The sequence below is a fragment of the Micromys minutus genome (genome assembly GCF_963924665.1).
Source record: "Micromys minutus genome assembly, chromosome: 30".
Lineage (NCBI taxonomy): Eukaryota > Metazoa > Chordata > Mammalia > Rodentia > Muridae > Micromys > Micromys minutus.
The window spans coordinates 24,063,155-24,080,273 of NC_137965.1; the positions used below are offsets into that span (position 1 = coordinate 24,063,155).

The window sequence follows — 17,119 nt, forward strand, 5'->3', positions numbered from 1 at the left end:
TCAGGAATCTTGGCCTGTGGTGATACCCCATCACCATTTAGGTCTGTCTTTAACTTCACGTTTCTAATCTACTATGTCATTTACAGTTCACGGTGGATTTTGCAGAAAGGGAGAACACATGTTCCTAGGCTTATGTGGGGTGGGGGTTGGGAGGCAGTTTTCTAGTTTTAAGAATTATTCCTAATCATCTCTGTAATGTTGGACTAAAGTGAAAAAGATGTTGAAATATTAACAAAGGTTACTTGTCTGTTTATTTGGTAGCAAAATACCTTAGAATAACTATGGTCCTAATTACATTTCAAAAGAAAAGGCTATTTGAGGGGAGCGTTAGCCATTAAGGTAAGGAGAGCTACAATGGACTTATATATTTTACACATTTCTGCAAGGACTCAGTGGTAACTTTCAAATGTTTTCTGGCCATGGTCACAGCATGAGGTATGTGCAGCCTTTAGATGTACAGGTTTACAGCTGAGGAGGAGTTAGGCAGAGCAGTGTTCAGCCCTCTTTCCTCAGCGCTGGGCTATGAGCCATCTCCTGAGGACCTCTACTGTAGAACTAGACACGTCCTTAGCCTTCTAATTCACTTGTTGCAGAGTACCTAGAGATGTATAAACAGTAGCACAGTACTTAGCTAGCTAGCTCTTAGAAATGTTTCCAATTATTTATATTTTTGTTAGTTCCTTATAGGCAAATTGGTAGAAATCATCTAGAATTTATGTGACCCTGAGTAACACAGCAGATAGAATGACTGTTTTGGTTGTTTTTTAAAGCCTGCCTTATTGTGAGCTTTGAAAAAGGAAATACTGTGTTATTTAAAACGAAAGAAATCTTCACCAGTTAAGAGCTCCTGTCTTGCTTGCAGAGGAACCCAGTAAAGTTCCCAGTATGTGTTTAATCTGTGTCTGTGGGACGGAATGTTGCCTGCCTCTTAGGACACGCTTTCTTTCATTTGGAAATGCTCTGCTTCCAGCTCTCTGTGCTGTCTCCCAGCAGTGTCTGCACTGTTACCTGAACTGGGTGGTTTAGATCCTTGTCTTTTAACATGTCACACTCATTAATAATTCAGACTTGTGTTATATCTGCACGATAGCTACTTTAAGGAACCAACCTTCTGTCTGTTCATCTGAATGTTTGACTAGGTAGCTGAAGAGGCTAAGAGGCTGTACTGCTATGTCACACTTCAGAACTCTGTGTGACTACAAACCAGCCTAGAGGTGCATACAGCAGTGAGGAGTGGTGGTATCAGATGCCGATCCCATCTTAAGGCAGGTTCAATGTCTTTTTTTCTTTCAGGACTCAGGATGCTGCTGGGCCTGAACTGATACTGCCTGCCAGCATTGAATTCAGGGAAAGCTGTAAGTGATTTTAGATTCTATTAGTGGATGAGTTCTTGTTACATTTTCTCCAGGTGACTTTCATACTTTATTTTTATTTTTGTTTTTTTTACAGCTGAAGATTCTTTTTTATCTGCCATTATAAACTATACCAATAGCTCTACAGTTCATTTTAAGTTGTCACCTACCTATGTGTTATACATGGCTTGCCGGTATGTATTGTCCAGCCAGCACAGGCCCGACATCAGTCCTACGGAGCGTACACATAAGGCCATCGCTGTTGTTAACAAGATGGTGAGCATGATGGAAGGGGTCATTCAGGTGAGTGGCAGCCCAGCAAGTGCTGGGAGGATGGTGGCCATCTTGTTAGTGTCTGTGACACTTGTGATCTGGTTACAAGTTTTGCCTATACAGCCTGATTATTGTTTTGCTTTAAATAAAATGCACAGTTTTTAAAGTTGAAAGAAAATAGAAACTTGTTTTTAAAAATGTATTTTCTGTAAATTGTAGAGTAAATGAAGATAAACTGTATATGTTGTAACATAACAATTGTGAAAAATACCCTGAAATTACAGTACCTGTGAGAGTGCTGAGAGGGGGTCAGTTTCCTTTGAATTTCTACAGTCATCTGTACTCTGATGTGTGCAGCTCTACCCTGAGAGTGTTTCTCCAGGATAGCCATCCTCCCTTCCCACAGGCCATGAGATTTTAGTGTGAGGCACTTGCTTCTTTGTAATGAGCCTGTGGTGTTGGGTGTATTTGCATGTATGTCTTCTTGACAGTGTGTCTGTAGGGTGGACTGTAGGGCTGGAGGTAAACTTGTCATTAAGGTGGAATTCTCTCACCTTGGTAAGAATTCTCTGGTGGTGGTTTGGTTCCCTTAACACCTCAGTCTACAGTTGTTAAACTTGATGCTGCTGATTTTTACATTTGCAGGTAATTTGAAGATTTAATTGTACAGGCTATTATAAGTAACTTTAAAGACTTTCAGAAGTTTTCTTAACTCAGTTAAGAAACTAAAAGTTAAATACCTTAGTTTGGCCTGGTGATTTGAAAAGAATGTTTGTTTTGGCAATATAATTTGAAGGCAACTGAGACATTTAATACTTTCTGGTTATTTTTTAAAGCCAAAAGTTCTCCACAGACATTTCTTTCACATTTGAGTGATTAGCACAGTAGGATTTTATGAGTTACTTAAGCTAAAGAATAGATTAAAAGATCATTTTATCCAGATACTTCATTATTCTGGTATCATCATTTTTTATATAAACAGATGTAAGTGTCCTTCTTAGTTGTCATCCAGAGTCATTGTCTGTCTCTTGCCATGTGTGAACTTGAAGCCTGTGTTATTCAGACTGTGATACTTCTGTCACCAAACTGCCTTTGAGAACTCATCCTCATCGTCTGCTAGTGGGAACTTTCACTAAACTTCAGAGTAGATTTAGTGTAAAATTGGATCACTCATTGGTGATGGAAAAGAATTACCACAGTAGATAATTTAGCTTCTACTGCCAAAAACACCATTCCCTTTAGTTTAGGTGTAGATGAATTCTTTATGCACTTTAGAAATTGTCAGCTTTTATTTTGATTGTTTTTCTCAGTGTTTCCATTTTCATCCTCATAGTAAATCCAGAGGACTGAACCCTTTTACCCTCACATATCAAACTCACAGTATCATTTTAAAGTGTTTGGAAGTCGTGTTTTTTTTTTTTTTTTTTTTTTTTTTTTTTTTGCGTTATCTTTTAAAGAGACCAGCATGTTCATTTGTGTTTTATTATGACATCTTTGTAAACTGTGAAACTGTTGTGCTGATGTTAAGAACATGAACCTAACCCTTTGTGTCAGATACTTTGGGAATAACTAAGTGTCGTGGTCATGTCGTACCTTCATGTTAGTGTTTTGATTTTTTTAAATTACCATGATTGTTTACAAGTTTCTTTCTCTCGTTCTGCTTGATTTCCCCTCGTCTGTTTTTCTCCAGGAAGTAGACCAGGTTGATCAGGTAGGACATATTGCTGGGAACTGATCCTAGCTGTGTTGGCTTAGCTGAGTTTCTCATGCTGCTTCCATTACAAATATGAGCCTACAAAAACTGGACTGAGCAGTTCATAACCCTCATTCAGCAACTGAAACATGCAACACTAAAATCCTTTTTGACTGCGCAACTTTTATCAGCATTTCATAATTTCTGCTTAATGCACTTCAGTGTGGATATGAAATGACAAAAGTTCTGTTTCTTCTCTATTATTTATCCTTGGTTCCTATTCTTTGGATCTCATCTAAGGTTGCCTGGCCTGCAAATGTGGTCGGGAGAGGACGTGATAGATCAGTACTTGATACTGAGTTGCATGGTGTCCAAGCCAGTGACTACAAGTATCAGGGTGGATGTGGGTAACCATGGATACCTGTGTGTATGCTACGCAGATTACCAGATAATGCATAATCCACAATTTGTTTAGTAATATGCAGTATCTCCATTCTCTACTGACTACTCTGAAAATTGCATCTAATTAGTCCAGTATGTCTGTGTGTATGAATCCTCAGACACTGCATTGGTTATTTGCTTCCCATTGCTCTGCATGTACCTAAATTTCTTTGCAAGTATCTGGTATCTGTGGTAACTACCTGGTGGAGATGGGAAGGTACTGGTCTATCTTCAGCTTCTCAGGAGCATTCCTGTTTGGATTTTTCTAATGTCTTGCATTGTTTATGGAAATGTTTTCTGTTTACAGAAACAGAAGAACATTGCAGGAGCACTTGCTTTCTGGATGGCAAATGCATCTGAGCTTCTCAACTTCATCAAGCAGGACCGAGACCTTAGTCGGATCACGCTGGATGCCCAGGATGTTCTAGCACACTTGGTACAGATGGCATTTAAGTAAGAAGCACATTGTGGAAAGAATAAATTTATATGCTTTGGGTTCTGTTTTCAGAGTCAGTGTTTTACTTGCCCTAACTGAAGATGCTTGCCTAGAAGCACAGGAGACTGTGTTGACTTGAGCGGTGCACTCTGCAACAACTCCAGTGTTGAGTGTTCCCGAGTGCAACTTTTATTTTTAATGGAAGGCAGTCTTAAGAATACAGATTGTCTCAAATGGTAAAAGATCTAACACTGTGCATTAGTCTTAATCAGGTGGTGATTAAAATTGTTTATGTATTTTCAGGTACTTGGTTCACTGCCTTCAGTCAGAACTTAATAACTACATGCCAGCCTTTCTGGATGATCCTGAGGAGAACAGTCTGCAAAGACCAAAAATAGGTTTGGGTCTTATGTGCCTCCCTAACATTTAACTTGGATTTTTTTTTTTTTTTAAAGATTTGTTTATTTATTTCATGTATATGAGGACACCACCATCACTCTCTTCAGAAACACCAGAAGAGGGCATCAGATCCCATTACAGATGGTTGTGAGTCACCATGTGGTTGCTGGGAATTGAACTCAGGATCTCTGGAAGAGCCACCAGTGCTCTTAACCGCTGAGCCATCTGTCCAGCCCTGGATTTTATTTTTAAGTCTTTATTTTTATTTTAAATGCATGTCTGTTTTGGCTACATATATGTCTGCATACTCTATATGAGCCACAGAGGCCAGAAGAAGGTGTCAGATCGCATGGGACTGGAATTAAAACTGTTGTGAACCACCATATGGGTGCTGGAATTGAACTTGGGCCCTCTGAAAGGGGTGTTGCTAGTGTTCTTAATCCCTGAGCCATCTATCTCTTCAGTTCCTAGTTTTATTAATCTTTTAGTGCCACTGGCCTCTATCTGGGTTATAGGCCTAGCAAGCTTTGGCTGTGCCACTCTCCTAAGGGCCTATATTTAAAATTTTTACATATGTGAGGTTTGACTACTTGTATGTGTGTGTCTAGTGTCCAGCAGGCCAGAAAAGGTCATGGGATTTCCTGGAACTAGAGTTCTATGTAGATGGCTTTTATGCCATGTAGGGTGCTAGGAACTGAGCCTGGGTCCAAGCTACCTCTGCAGCCCGAAGTTTATCCAGTGTTCAGTATACTGTGAGGAATGTCTTTCCTTTTCTAAGATGGATTTTATTTGTGTCATGTTTGTGCAAGTGTGTGCTGTGGGCACTCAAGGAGGCCAGGAGAGGGCATCAGAGCCCATAGAGCCAGAGTGCAAGGCAGCTAGGAAACAGACTTGGGTCTGTGGAAGAACAGCGCTGCAGCAGGTGCTCTTAGCCGTGGAGCTGTTCTTCCAGCCCCAGAGCATTTCTCAGATGAGTGCATTATTGTATCTTTGAGATGATTTCCAAGGAGTTGGTAATACTTTAAGTCTTTTAGGTAAATTTATCTGAATAGTGGTTAGTCACTGTATGTGTTTTAAGACCATATCCCTGCTTTCTATTTGAATTTGGTATTTGTAGCTGGTTTGACACACTTGCTAATTGCTATAACTACCTTTGTCTAAAATTGGTATGACTCAGGAAGTTCTGCAGTGACATGTGGCCCCTGACACTTTGTCTCGTGTCCTGAACAGATGATGTGCTGCACACACTCACAGGAGCCATGTCCTTATTGCGGCGCTGCAGAGTCAACGCCGCCTTGACCATCCAGCTGTTCTCTCAGCTTTTCCACTTCATCAATATGTGGCTGTTCAACAGACTGGTGACTGACCCAGATTCAGGCCTGTGTTCCCACTACTGGGGCGCAATTATCCGCCAGCAGCTGGGACATATTGAAGCTTGGGCAGAGAAGCAGGGGCTAGAGCTTGCAGCTGACTGTCACTTGAGCAGGATTGTGCAGGTGTGTACAATTGTAACTCCACCCTCCCTGTTTCTTCCTCCTTCCAGTCCATTTGTGGTGAAGTTTAGATTTCTGTGATGAGAGAACTTGGGGAGATAGTGCCTTAGTGTCTTTCATATGCATATAGTCAGGCAGAGTTATGGTAGGTAGCCTTTAGGCTGCTGTAACAAGCCAGCTAAAATCAAATGTCTCAGCAGAGTTTTATTATCTTCCTCTTCTGGGAACCAGAGGTTGAAGTCAAGGTGCTGACCTATGAGGTACTTGATTATAAATTGGTTCTTCTAAACCCTAGTGGTTTACACCCAACTTAGCCATTTTTTGGCCAGTCTTTGCCACAGACCTCATGTAACATTCCTGGGTACATTTCTGTCTAAGTGCCTTGTTTGTACAGGGGCACCAGTAAAACTGGCCTCCTTCTAATGAACTGTATGCATGAGGCCCCTCCTTTTTAGTACTCCAACCTCCAGCATCAGAATCTCAAGGACATGCATGGTTCATTCTGTAACAAGGTATGTAAACAGTAGGACAGAAATGTCACTCACATGTTCTTTTTTATGAGACCAGCAAACTAGGTTTTACTGAAGGATAAATGATGATTTTAAAATGGGAGTAACTCTTTAGTAACAGTAGTTAACTCTTTAGATGCTAAGTCAACAGCTCTCAGGGAAAGCTTTAGATACCAAAGTGTGATACCAAATACCAAAGTACTGATGTTTATAATTAAAGACATGGGTTATATGCAGCCTCAAAACTTACAGCAGTTTAAAACATTTATTCTAAATGTATTTTATTAACTCTTTGTTTTTCTCCCTTTATCTCCTCTGAAGATATTTAGTAGCCTAAGATGCTCTCAACTCTTATCAAAATTTATATTAGCAAAACTCTCAGATTCCTATAAATTATCATCTGGATTGCTGTATAAATACTCAAATTTTCAAAGAGGCTGTTTAAAAGACTGTATAAACATTGGTGATTGAATCAAATTATATTAAAAACATAAAAACCAAAGTATAACCCAACAGTTTGTTTAAAAGCTACAAAAATATGCTTGTAGTTTCTGGTTTTGCAGTGGTTACAAATGGATTTTTTTGTTTGGTGGTGCCCGAGATTTGAACCCAGAGCTTCACACATGATACTGAGTGTGAAAGTCTTTTATAAGCTATACTCTTGGCTTTTCAAAGAATTTCTGCCAAAGAAAAAATACTTTAAATATCTTACTACATGATAATTTTTCTTTTAAATAGGCTACTACATTGCTTACAATGGATAAGTATGCACCTGATGACATTCCAAATATAAACAGCACATGCTTTAAGTTAAATTCTCTGCAACTTCAAGCCTTGTTACAAAATTACCACTGTGCACCTGATGAGCCCTTTATTCCTACGGTATGTGAGTATTTATTGTACCTCAGAGTGTGGGTGTGGCTGCACAGGAGAGTTTGGATAAGGGTGGAAAGAAAAGGAGAGTGTGCTCACTTGTGTCAGTGAGTTAGCATACCTAAAACTGTCTCATGAGGTCATTTCACTTTGACGTTTAGCTGTTCAACGCAAAAACTAGAGACTATATACACATTTTAAGTAAAAAATGATTTGATTCTGGGCATTGCTTTTTGACAAGTGTTTGGAAGGACTAGAGGAAATGGGGATGAGTTGAAGTTCACACCACCAGGCCTGAGTATCGGAGAGCGAGAGCTGCTACTGAAGCTACAAGGATACTTTTTATATGCCATATGTATACTCCTGCCATCAGGAACAGCATGAGTCTTCACTAGATAGCAGCCTTCTTGATTTCATGCATTAGTGTGTGATTAGTAACAACCAAAGTCTCATCCAGAAGGAAGTCTGAACTTCAGGGTGAGAAACCCATCGTGTGTGTGTGTGTGTGTGTGTGTGTGTGTGTGTGTGTGTTTGTGTACATGTATGTGTGTGTACATATAAATAGAGACAGAGAGCTGTGCTGCAGATGCTACCATCTTAATATCTGAGAGATAGTTTGAAAGAGGAAAGATTTGGACTCAGGGTTTCTGAGTTTTAGTCCATGATCAACTGGTTTCATGATTGTTGGTTGTAGTAAGGCAGAGAACATCATTGCAGAGAAGATGCTGTGGAGGAGAGCTGCTTTCTTCCTGCAGCCAGGGAACAGACATTACAGCAGTATGTCCTTTGCGCATGACATAGTGTTGCTGTCTTAAAATTGGAGCAACTGACAACTCATGCTAGGACTTCAGGACACAGGCTGAGCTCACCACTGGTCTGTAGTGGGGTAGGGGGAGGACTCAAAGGACTTCTTTTCCTGAAGACTGTATAAGCAGATAGCATGAGAATAGGGAAGCTCTCCTTTGCTGGGATGGCTGCCTATAAGTTGCTTATGTTCCTCTAAGTAATCTCTTTTAATTGTTTACTAGGCCAGAGACTTGGGTAGAATCCTTTCTTTGACCCATTCTTACCCTTTCTATACAGGGATAGTATATATGGACTCCTCAGGGGGAGAAAAACCATTCAAAGACAGGAAGGGACCATGGCAAGATACGGTCTTTAAAGATAGACTTACCCCCTCCAGTAACCTTTTTCTAATTAAACCCAATTTCCCCTAGTTCCACCACTTCGAAATTACCTATTCAGAGTTTGAATTCCCCAGCTGTTAATCCATTGATGAGGACAGAGCCCTTTGGATATGATCACTGCCTCAGAGCCTCACCTCTAAGTATAGGCTAGCCTTTAGGAGAATGTGTCAGTTCCACACCATAGCATCTACCATCTGAGCTAGCTGTGTTGAGAAGATTATGCTAGTTGGTGGACAAATGAAGCTCATACTGAGTTTCAATTAAAGACAGGGACAGAATAGCCAAACACTGAAAATCACCCTGTCAGCAGTACACTGCACCAGAAAGTCATGTTACAGTGAAGGGAAGATGACAACGTGAGTGAGTGTTATGATACACTTGTTGTAGAAGAAACCATATGGAAAGTATATACAGTGGCTTCTAATGGTTAATTTCAGTGGTAGACAAAACTCCCTGTGACTTTATAAATTAAGTTAAACTTTTGTTCCCTATGTGGGAAAGGAAAACGATGGTAGAGCCCAGGGTTGCCTCCATGGGGGCTGCAATATTTCCCAGATGGAAGTCGTGGGGAAGTGTGCTGGGATATTCATGATAATGAGCCTGAGAATGAAGAGCTTTGTGTGTTTGCTTTCTTTCTCACCACCCCCCAGGTGTGTGTGTGTGTGTGTGTGTATGTGTGTGTGCTAGTAACATATCTTGTAATGTAAATCATCCACAAGCCCACAATTCAGCAATTCTTCTACTGATAGACTTCCAACCTAGATATTTTAACCAGTGATTTTGTTACCTTCTCATATTTTTTTTGTGAGGTTCTCTCTGTGGTATTGTATATGTTTTATAAAAATAATTATTCACAACTTAATAACAATATGTTAGAGTTGTACAAATCAACTGCTTTGGAAAAAAGAGCATCAGATGTTAAAACCGTGTTCTGTCTTTAAGTAGTGTGTGTCTGGCATACAGGCACTTGTGAAGCCAGTTCTATATATCCTGTTGCTCCCCTGAGGTCACATCTGTGAGATAGCGAGGTTTTTTCCCTGTCAGTGAGCATCTCTTGAGTCCACGTCTGTTCTCTGCAGGATCTCATAGAAAATGTCGTGGCTGTTGCTGAGAACACAGCTGATGAACTTGCCCGCAGTGATGGCAGAGATGTGCAGTTGGAGGAGGACCCTGACCTACAACTGCCTTTTCTTCTGCCAGAAGATGGCTATTCCTGTGATGTTGTCAGAAACATTCCAAATGGTTTACAAGAATTTTTAGACCCTCTGTGCCAGAGAGGTAAATACCACTTGTCATGCCTCAGTTGGAGCTTGAGTTGGGTTCAGATGCGCTTTGCACTGGCTCTAAATGACAGGCCTATGGAGTTGTGCCAGGTCTCCTGTGGAAACTGTTTCTGTGACTCAAGAAGAGTTTCACTGAGATGAAAGCTCTTGCATGTCCAGGCACAACCCTGTGTGGGTGTGTTGTCTCCCTGGAATGAGCACCTGCTCTTTTCCCACATGGTGGCACAACACAGCATCTTTGATCACACCTTTCTCCTGCCATGGAAAGTGGCACAAGATCCCCAGGTTCCGAGGGATCCACCCACTGCCAGCCAGATGGACTATTATGGGCAGCTCACCCCTTGCCTTAGTTTCTTCTTATGAATCAGTCCAAGAGTCAGAAAATTGGACAGGTTGTCTTTAAGGGGAGGGCTCTGTGTAGATTCTGAGGCCACCACATCCTGCAGACTTATATCAATCAATCTCTAGGTTTTTTTTTTTCTGACTGCTTCTTTCCCTGATTGTTTTGCTGGTGTATTTCAATAAATAAAAAAACAAAACCAAAAAACCACACTATTTTTCTTTAAAGCATAGCTTTTGAAACAAACCAAATTTTAATTGTACTCTGCTACATTTTTTTATGATGTGGAGGATAACATATGAGTAGGAAAATAGACCCAGAGTATAGGAGCTCAATTAAGTAACATATAGTAAGGCCATTAAAGGTGCTGTGGCCATAGACAAATACAGTGAGTGTGACTGTTTTACTTCAGTGACTATTCACGCGCTATAGTCAATGCGTTTTATATCTTCAGAAGTGCAGTGGTAAAAAGGTCATTCTGTTGAAAGGCTGTCTGTTCTCATGGATTGTGTTGCTGGCAAAGCAGTTGGAGTGTTTGTCTTCCTAGCAGGTCTACTGTTCTCAGAGACACAAAGTTCAAGGTCAGGGAGGCAGAGGTGAGGTCATTTAAGAAAACTGAAGTTTTAGAAAAGAAAAAAGAAAACTGAAGTTTGAAGGAGCGTGAATAGGTTTAGACCTGAAGGGTCCGCATTCATGGTACAGGTAAACCTGTGGCCAGACTTAGCATTCTAGGTATCCCTCTCTAATGGAAGAACTCAAGACCGTGGAAGGTTCCTGGTCACAACATGGGGAACACAGTAAAGCTGTTTGACTGCTAGCTATGGAATTGCTTAAAGGTGTCTTTTCACGTGCACGCTTCAGGAGATCAGGCACAATTCCCCTGTTGTATCCTCACGTGGAGAGTGAGCACCCTGGCGTCAGTGCTGGGCTATTGGAGCTTAGGTTTGGCTGGGCTTCCTCACTCCTGCCTGTACTCACTGAGGCATGTTTGATGCTGAGCACTCAGAAAGGCTTTAATTAATATCATAAACAAGCCAGGAGACTATAGTCTGCTACGACTTTGGAAGTGAACGTAGTTTATAGTGTGCCAGTTTTGTCATGTATGCCGTAGGTATTTGCCAGCATGGAAACAGTGAGCACTTAACCTTCTGAAGAGCTTTCTTCATACTTTCCCCCAGGCTCTCTTAGATAAGTAGTCTTAGGCCTTGTGATATTTGATTCTGGTCTTGGCCATCCATACATTGTTTTGTACAGGTTGGATGTTTATAGTTCATGCAGCCTAGCACACAGATGCCTTTAAAGGTATAAAGTGGGATGAGTGTTATGACATCAGTGTTTAATTCTTTGCACTCTTTCTTTGTAAGCTGATTAAAGGACTACTGTGTCCTCCTCCACCCCCAGTACAAAGCAGTTCTGTGAGAGACTATAAAACCAGCCCAGACTAATGCCTGGGTTGTGATGAGTGTCTCAAGCTATGACAAATCAGTTCCCATCACCAGTATAGTGCAGAGCTTGTCATGGAAATCTGATATTTGAAAACAAAACATTCTTTACAATTGTTGAAATTCAAATTTTTGAAAGAATTATAATTCTTTAAAACATGAAGTAAAGCAAATTTAGATTACATAAGATTACATATCAATGAAACTGGATTGAAACATTTTAAAAAGTGAAGCGACATGTTTTTTGCTTTAGCTGATGTTCTTTATTCCTCTCCCACAAATATGTCTGGTACCAGCAATCCTCATTATACAGCATTGGTAGAGTGCTAAACCAGGGAAGCCTTCCTAGCGAGGCTGCACTCAGACACCAGTCATGTCCACAGGAGTGCCACAGCACTGGCTATTCAGGACAAGATGGCAGCAGCCCTGCAGCATAATCACAGTTCTGGAAAGCTTGTGTAATCTGGTTTTGTCAAAAAAAAACCCCAAGGAATACAAAATAAACCTTGACTAAGTGGGAGTGACATAGCTTTGAATAACAAAGTCTTGGTGCTTTAAGTATGTCCTTAATAAGGTGTCATAAATACTTGGGTGGGAGTATCAGGGAGTCCAGCTAAGGGCCTTGCCCATTCTAGATAAAATGCTCTACACTAAGCTATAACAGAACTAAGGCAGTTAGCATGAGTTTGCAGCCAGTCTAGGCTACAAAGTAAGTTCAAAGCCCCTGTCTCAGAAAACAACAAAGCAGAACTTTTCTTTAAAAATTATTTGTCACTAATGTAGACACATATGAACTTAGAAAAAAATTGGACAAAATTGTTGTGAGAATGGACCCTCCCAACCCCAGGATGCACATGTTAAATAGTTGTAGTGTGAGAATTTAATCCGGAATGGTGTAGACCGATATAGCCTTTGTCCATGCCATTCTCTGGTTCTCTGTGCTTGTTTTTTGCTAAACAAATATGTGTGTTATTCATGGTTTTCCTTTAGGGTGGACTGTATAGTTCTGCAAGAATGTAGTTCCAGAGCAACTCACTAATTTTCATAGGAAAAGAAAAATAGTTCTTTGGGGTGCACTGGAGAGAAAACCCAACAACTTTTTGTTATTGTTGTTTAAATTCTGATGGATCAAAACAAGTTCATTGTTTTAAATAGTTTTCACAGAGAATAAAGGCATAGAATGTGAAAGATAAGAATGTTCACTAAGGTATTAAACCTTCAGATGAGTGTGGTATTGTATCCCTGTAAATCCCAGCAGTTGAGAAACTGAGGCAGAAGCATAGCTCTAAACAAGCCTCAGATAAATAATGAGACCTTGTCACAAAATACCAACCTCAGTTCCAAATATGAAGCAATGTTCTGTCTTGTTTTCCTTGTTGAAAATTGTATGGGATTAGGTAAGCCTTACCCATTTTTTATTTACTGTTTTCTTCTTAGGATTTTGCAGGTTGGTTCCTCACACACGTTCACCCGGTACCTGGACAATATACTTTGAAGGAGCAGATTATGAAAGTCACCTAATGCGTGAGAACACAGAACTGGCAAGTATTTGAGGTTTGGATGGATTAGAGCATCAGATGTGTTTCTAATGAGTTGGAGATGTAAAGTAATGAATCCTTTTCTTACACTGAATGTTAACGATGAACATTTAAAATGATTGATTCAAACATTTTAGAACCTTGATTTGTGAAAATACATGTGCTTACTTCATGAGCCAGGTCTGTACAGTTGAGTTGTAATAAATGGATTTTTAGAGGTTAAGAGTATTTACACTCAACAATCATGGCAGACTGCATATATATATACATATATATATATATATATATATATATATATACACATATATATATATGTATATATATATATAGTAACTTTGAAAGATATTATTAGAAAACTGTTTTAGTTGCGAAAATAATTTATTTTTCTACTCATTTCTGCCTTATTTTAGATGTATATCACATAACTCACTATTTTGAGATAATAAGGAGTTTCATCCATCTTAAGAAAAATTACACTTTGCTTCAAATATAGAGTTTCAAAATGGATGCTTCCTTTTTCTTGACATCGTATGTTTATTTTTGGTCAAATTCAAAGTAACAACAACAGCAGCTGGCTACCACTAAAAGACAAGCACTTCTAGGGCTCATTGGCTACTCATCTTTCAGATTTATTCTCAGAGTTCTCAGGAGATAGATTTCAAGTGTTGGTTTATATAAACCAACAGTCTTATTATCACATGACTATGTTTTCCCGTGGTCTTGCTGTCACGTGACTGTTTTTTCCTGGTCCTTCACTGGCTGTACCTTTCCTTGCCTATGTTTAAATACCGTGTTCTGTAACATATATCTTCAGAGTTGAGTTTTCATCAGCATGTACTCAGTGTTCATTTTGCTTTTTAATTGTGTTCACATTTTGGTTTGAAGTCTGGCATGAGTGTAACATGCACTTAAATAATGTTTTCCTTAAAAAAAAAAAACAAAAACGCCACCACCACCACCAAGCCTCCTTTGACTGTGTCTAGGCTCTGGCTGCTCAGGATGCATTTCTTGGCAAAGTGCAGGTAATACTTTTAATGCATCCTATAGTTCCTTTATGGTCATCACTTTAAAATGACTCCGTTTTCCAAGAGACAGAGATATTAGTTCATCTCTGCTACAGACATTTGCTGCTATCTTCCCAGACTCTGAAATAATTCTAAACTTTTTCCAGTGGAGAACAAAGCAAAAGCTTAACTGTTTATTTAAAAAGATCATAAAGGTAAAAGTTGGATTTTGTTTTTATGGTTGTGTTTTTTAACCTGATAGAAGGAGAAGTTTAATTTTGTTTCATATATTAAATTTTTAACATTTAAATGATATTGGTAACTAAACTCATCTTCTATACTATAGTCAAACAATTTAGTATTTTGTTTGCCAAAAGAAAAGTACCTGACAGAAATGGCCCTTCCGGAGGTCCTAAATTCAATTCCCAACAACCACATGATGGTTCACAAGCATGTGTAATGGGATCCAATGTCCTCTTCTGGTGTTTCTGAAGACAGCTACCGTGTGCTCATATAAATAAAATAAAGAAATCTTTTTAAAAAGAAAAGTACCTGAGACAGTGGACCCTTTATACTCTTCCCCATTCTCTGTTATAACAAATAGCTATCTTTCTACCATGTGAAAGCAGTTCGAGTTAGTCATAAGTAAGCCTCTTTTCTCATCTTAGGCCCAGCCTCTGAGGAAGGAGCCTGAGATAATCACTGTGACCCTGAAGAAGCAGAATGGAATGGGCCTCAGTATTGTTGCAGCAAAGGTAGGACTGAAGGAGCCCAGGAACATCTTCCCTCTGTGACCATTGAAGGATGGTCTTTGTGTGAGAGTGGCTAGACTCAAGGTCTTGAGATGGAATGGTCTCAGGAAATAGTATAAAGGCATGGTCAAGACTTGATGAGGTGGAAAAGGCAAATATGGGCACAAGAGGAACAATTGTAGTTGCTACTTCATAGTAGCAGGTAACAACTCTTCACAACTCTTTTCAGCTCTGTGTGTGACAGTCATGGGACCTAATAACAGGAAGCATTTTCTACTGGAGGATGGATTGGAGCTGAAGTACAGCTGTGTGTCCATCACAGGCATTGGCAGTTCCCTCACCGTCCCTGTTCTCTCGCTTATAAGTCCTTTCACCTATTAGTCTGCTAAAGGAAGATTTTTCTTTCAGTTAAAAGGAATTAATAGTTTGATTAGAAGTTATTTTCTTAAAAAAAGCTTCCGCAATCCTAGTCACATACTTTGAGTAGAACAAATGTTTTTGTGTGTGGTTCTCAGTCACCCCTCTGCATTACTGTGTCCTCGTGTCTTCACCCAACTCTGACTGGTTCTCTTCCTCAAATGGTCTCTACTCTGCTTTCATATTACGTATGTTATTACCTCTCCTTTCCAAATATGAGTTTAGCTAATATTTAGCAAGATACTTTGTTGAGCTATAGTAATATTTTGCCTAAAATAATAGTTTTGTCTGCTGAAGTTGTTACCTTTGTCTAATTTCCAGAGAATATTTTAAAAGCTTGCAAACACCATATGGCATTATGAAAAAGCATCCCAAATGTCATGATGCCGTGCATTTTCAGAAATGCTTAAAATTGGTGCTAGTCATTTTTATACATCAGAATACTGTTATAATGAATATTAGTTGGAAGTTGATAGTTGAAGCCTCATCATTCCCTTGTGTTGTTTTAAAGACTGCATTAAGCCCCCAACTCTTGCACACTGATTTACATACAGTGCACATGGCATGAGGTATAGGGCAGACCGTGGGGAGAGCATTGCTTTCATTTAGAAGGAAGAGCAGCTTACCAAAGTCATGGCTCTCGACTGGGAGTGGATTGTAAGCACATGTTTGTCATTCCTTCTTGAATCTTTGTCCTTCTTGCTTATTTTCAAAAAGAGACATGTTGGTACATGCTTGTATTCCCAGTGTTGAGCAGGAAGGATTAGGAAGATGGAGGTTCCACACTAGACTTGCCTGGAATATATAGGATAACCCTGTCTCAGAAAACAAGACAGAACAAAAAAAACCTAAAACACATAGTTGATGTCCTACCTTCTAGCATTTTACTGGCAGCTCATCTTTGAGCTTATCCTTGAGCCAAAGCAGGTCTTTGTGTGATTTCTAGTCCTCACAGCACTGAAGTTTGATGGTTAGGAGTTGACTTGCATTGTCAGTGGTAACCAGCCAACACTTTCCTCTCTGGTGGTGTTCTCTAAGTCAGCCGCTGGGATGTGATAGACAAAATTACTTGTTAGCAAAAATAAGCACTTTGTTTTAGCTTTTAAAGTATGTATGTCTTGGTTTTCTTTCTGCTGCTGTGGTAAGTACTATGGGCAATGCCGGCTTGCAGAGCCAGTCTGTCATCAAGGTCAGGAACCTTGGCACAGGACTGAACCAGAGACTATGTTGGAACACTGGTTTCTGACTCTTTTTCAGTGCTTGCTCATATTGTTTTCTTATGCTACTCAGCACCACCTGTGGGTGGTGATACCCACAATGGGCTGGGCCCTTCTACATTAATCAAGAGAATCCTCCATAGGTATACCCACAGGCCGGTATACCCACAGAGACAGTTCCTAAATTGAAGTTCCCTTTTCCCAAGTGACTTTAGATTGTGTCAAGTTGACAGAGACTACTAACACAATGAGCCACTCATTTATTTTATTAACTTAATCAGTACACTAAATTGTCAACTGTATTAGAATAGTGTTAGCTGAATTTACTGTGAAGAAACTTTATGCCCTTAGTGTTAAACATACCAAGATTCAACATAGATACCGTAACACTGTATTTGAGATTTGTAAAAGTTAAAAAATAAGTAGATTAATGAGCGTGAAAGTACTCATCCATGCATTGTGGGATATTA

At 39.7% G+C, this 17,119-nt stretch overlaps 1 protein-coding gene across 13 annotated transcripts in view; it reads left to right on the forward strand.

Moving 5' to 3' along the window:
* Positions 1 to 17,119, forward strand: part of AFDN (afadin, adherens junction formation factor) — a gene marked incomplete at its 3' end in the record, with an annotated part of 127,361 nt that overhangs the window by 73,022 nt on the left and 37,220 nt on the right. For 8 of the 13 annotated variants that reach the window (XM_080941699.1, XM_080941707.1, XM_080941708.1 and 5 more), the window contains 10 exons: positions 1,294 to 1,355; positions 1,450 to 1,655; positions 3,316 to 3,336; positions 4,067 to 4,212; positions 4,499 to 4,593; positions 5,825 to 6,090; positions 7,335 to 7,478; positions 9,736 to 9,934; positions 13,159 to 13,262; positions 14,932 to 15,018. In XM_080941699.1, the coding sequence (XP_080797825.1) occupies positions 1,294 to 1,355; positions 1,450 to 1,655; positions 3,316 to 3,336; positions 4,067 to 4,212; positions 4,499 to 4,593; positions 5,825 to 6,090; positions 7,335 to 7,478; positions 9,736 to 9,934; positions 13,159 to 13,262; positions 14,932 to 15,018 (1,330 nt within the window). The remainder of the gene's footprint in view (positions 1 to 1,293; positions 1,356 to 1,449; positions 1,656 to 3,315; positions 3,337 to 4,066; positions 4,213 to 4,498; positions 4,594 to 5,824; positions 6,091 to 7,334; positions 7,479 to 9,735; positions 9,935 to 13,158; positions 13,263 to 14,931; positions 15,019 to 17,119) is intronic. The other 5 variants (XM_080941706.1, XM_080941710.1, XM_080941711.1 and 2 more) reach the window with 1 other exon arrangement.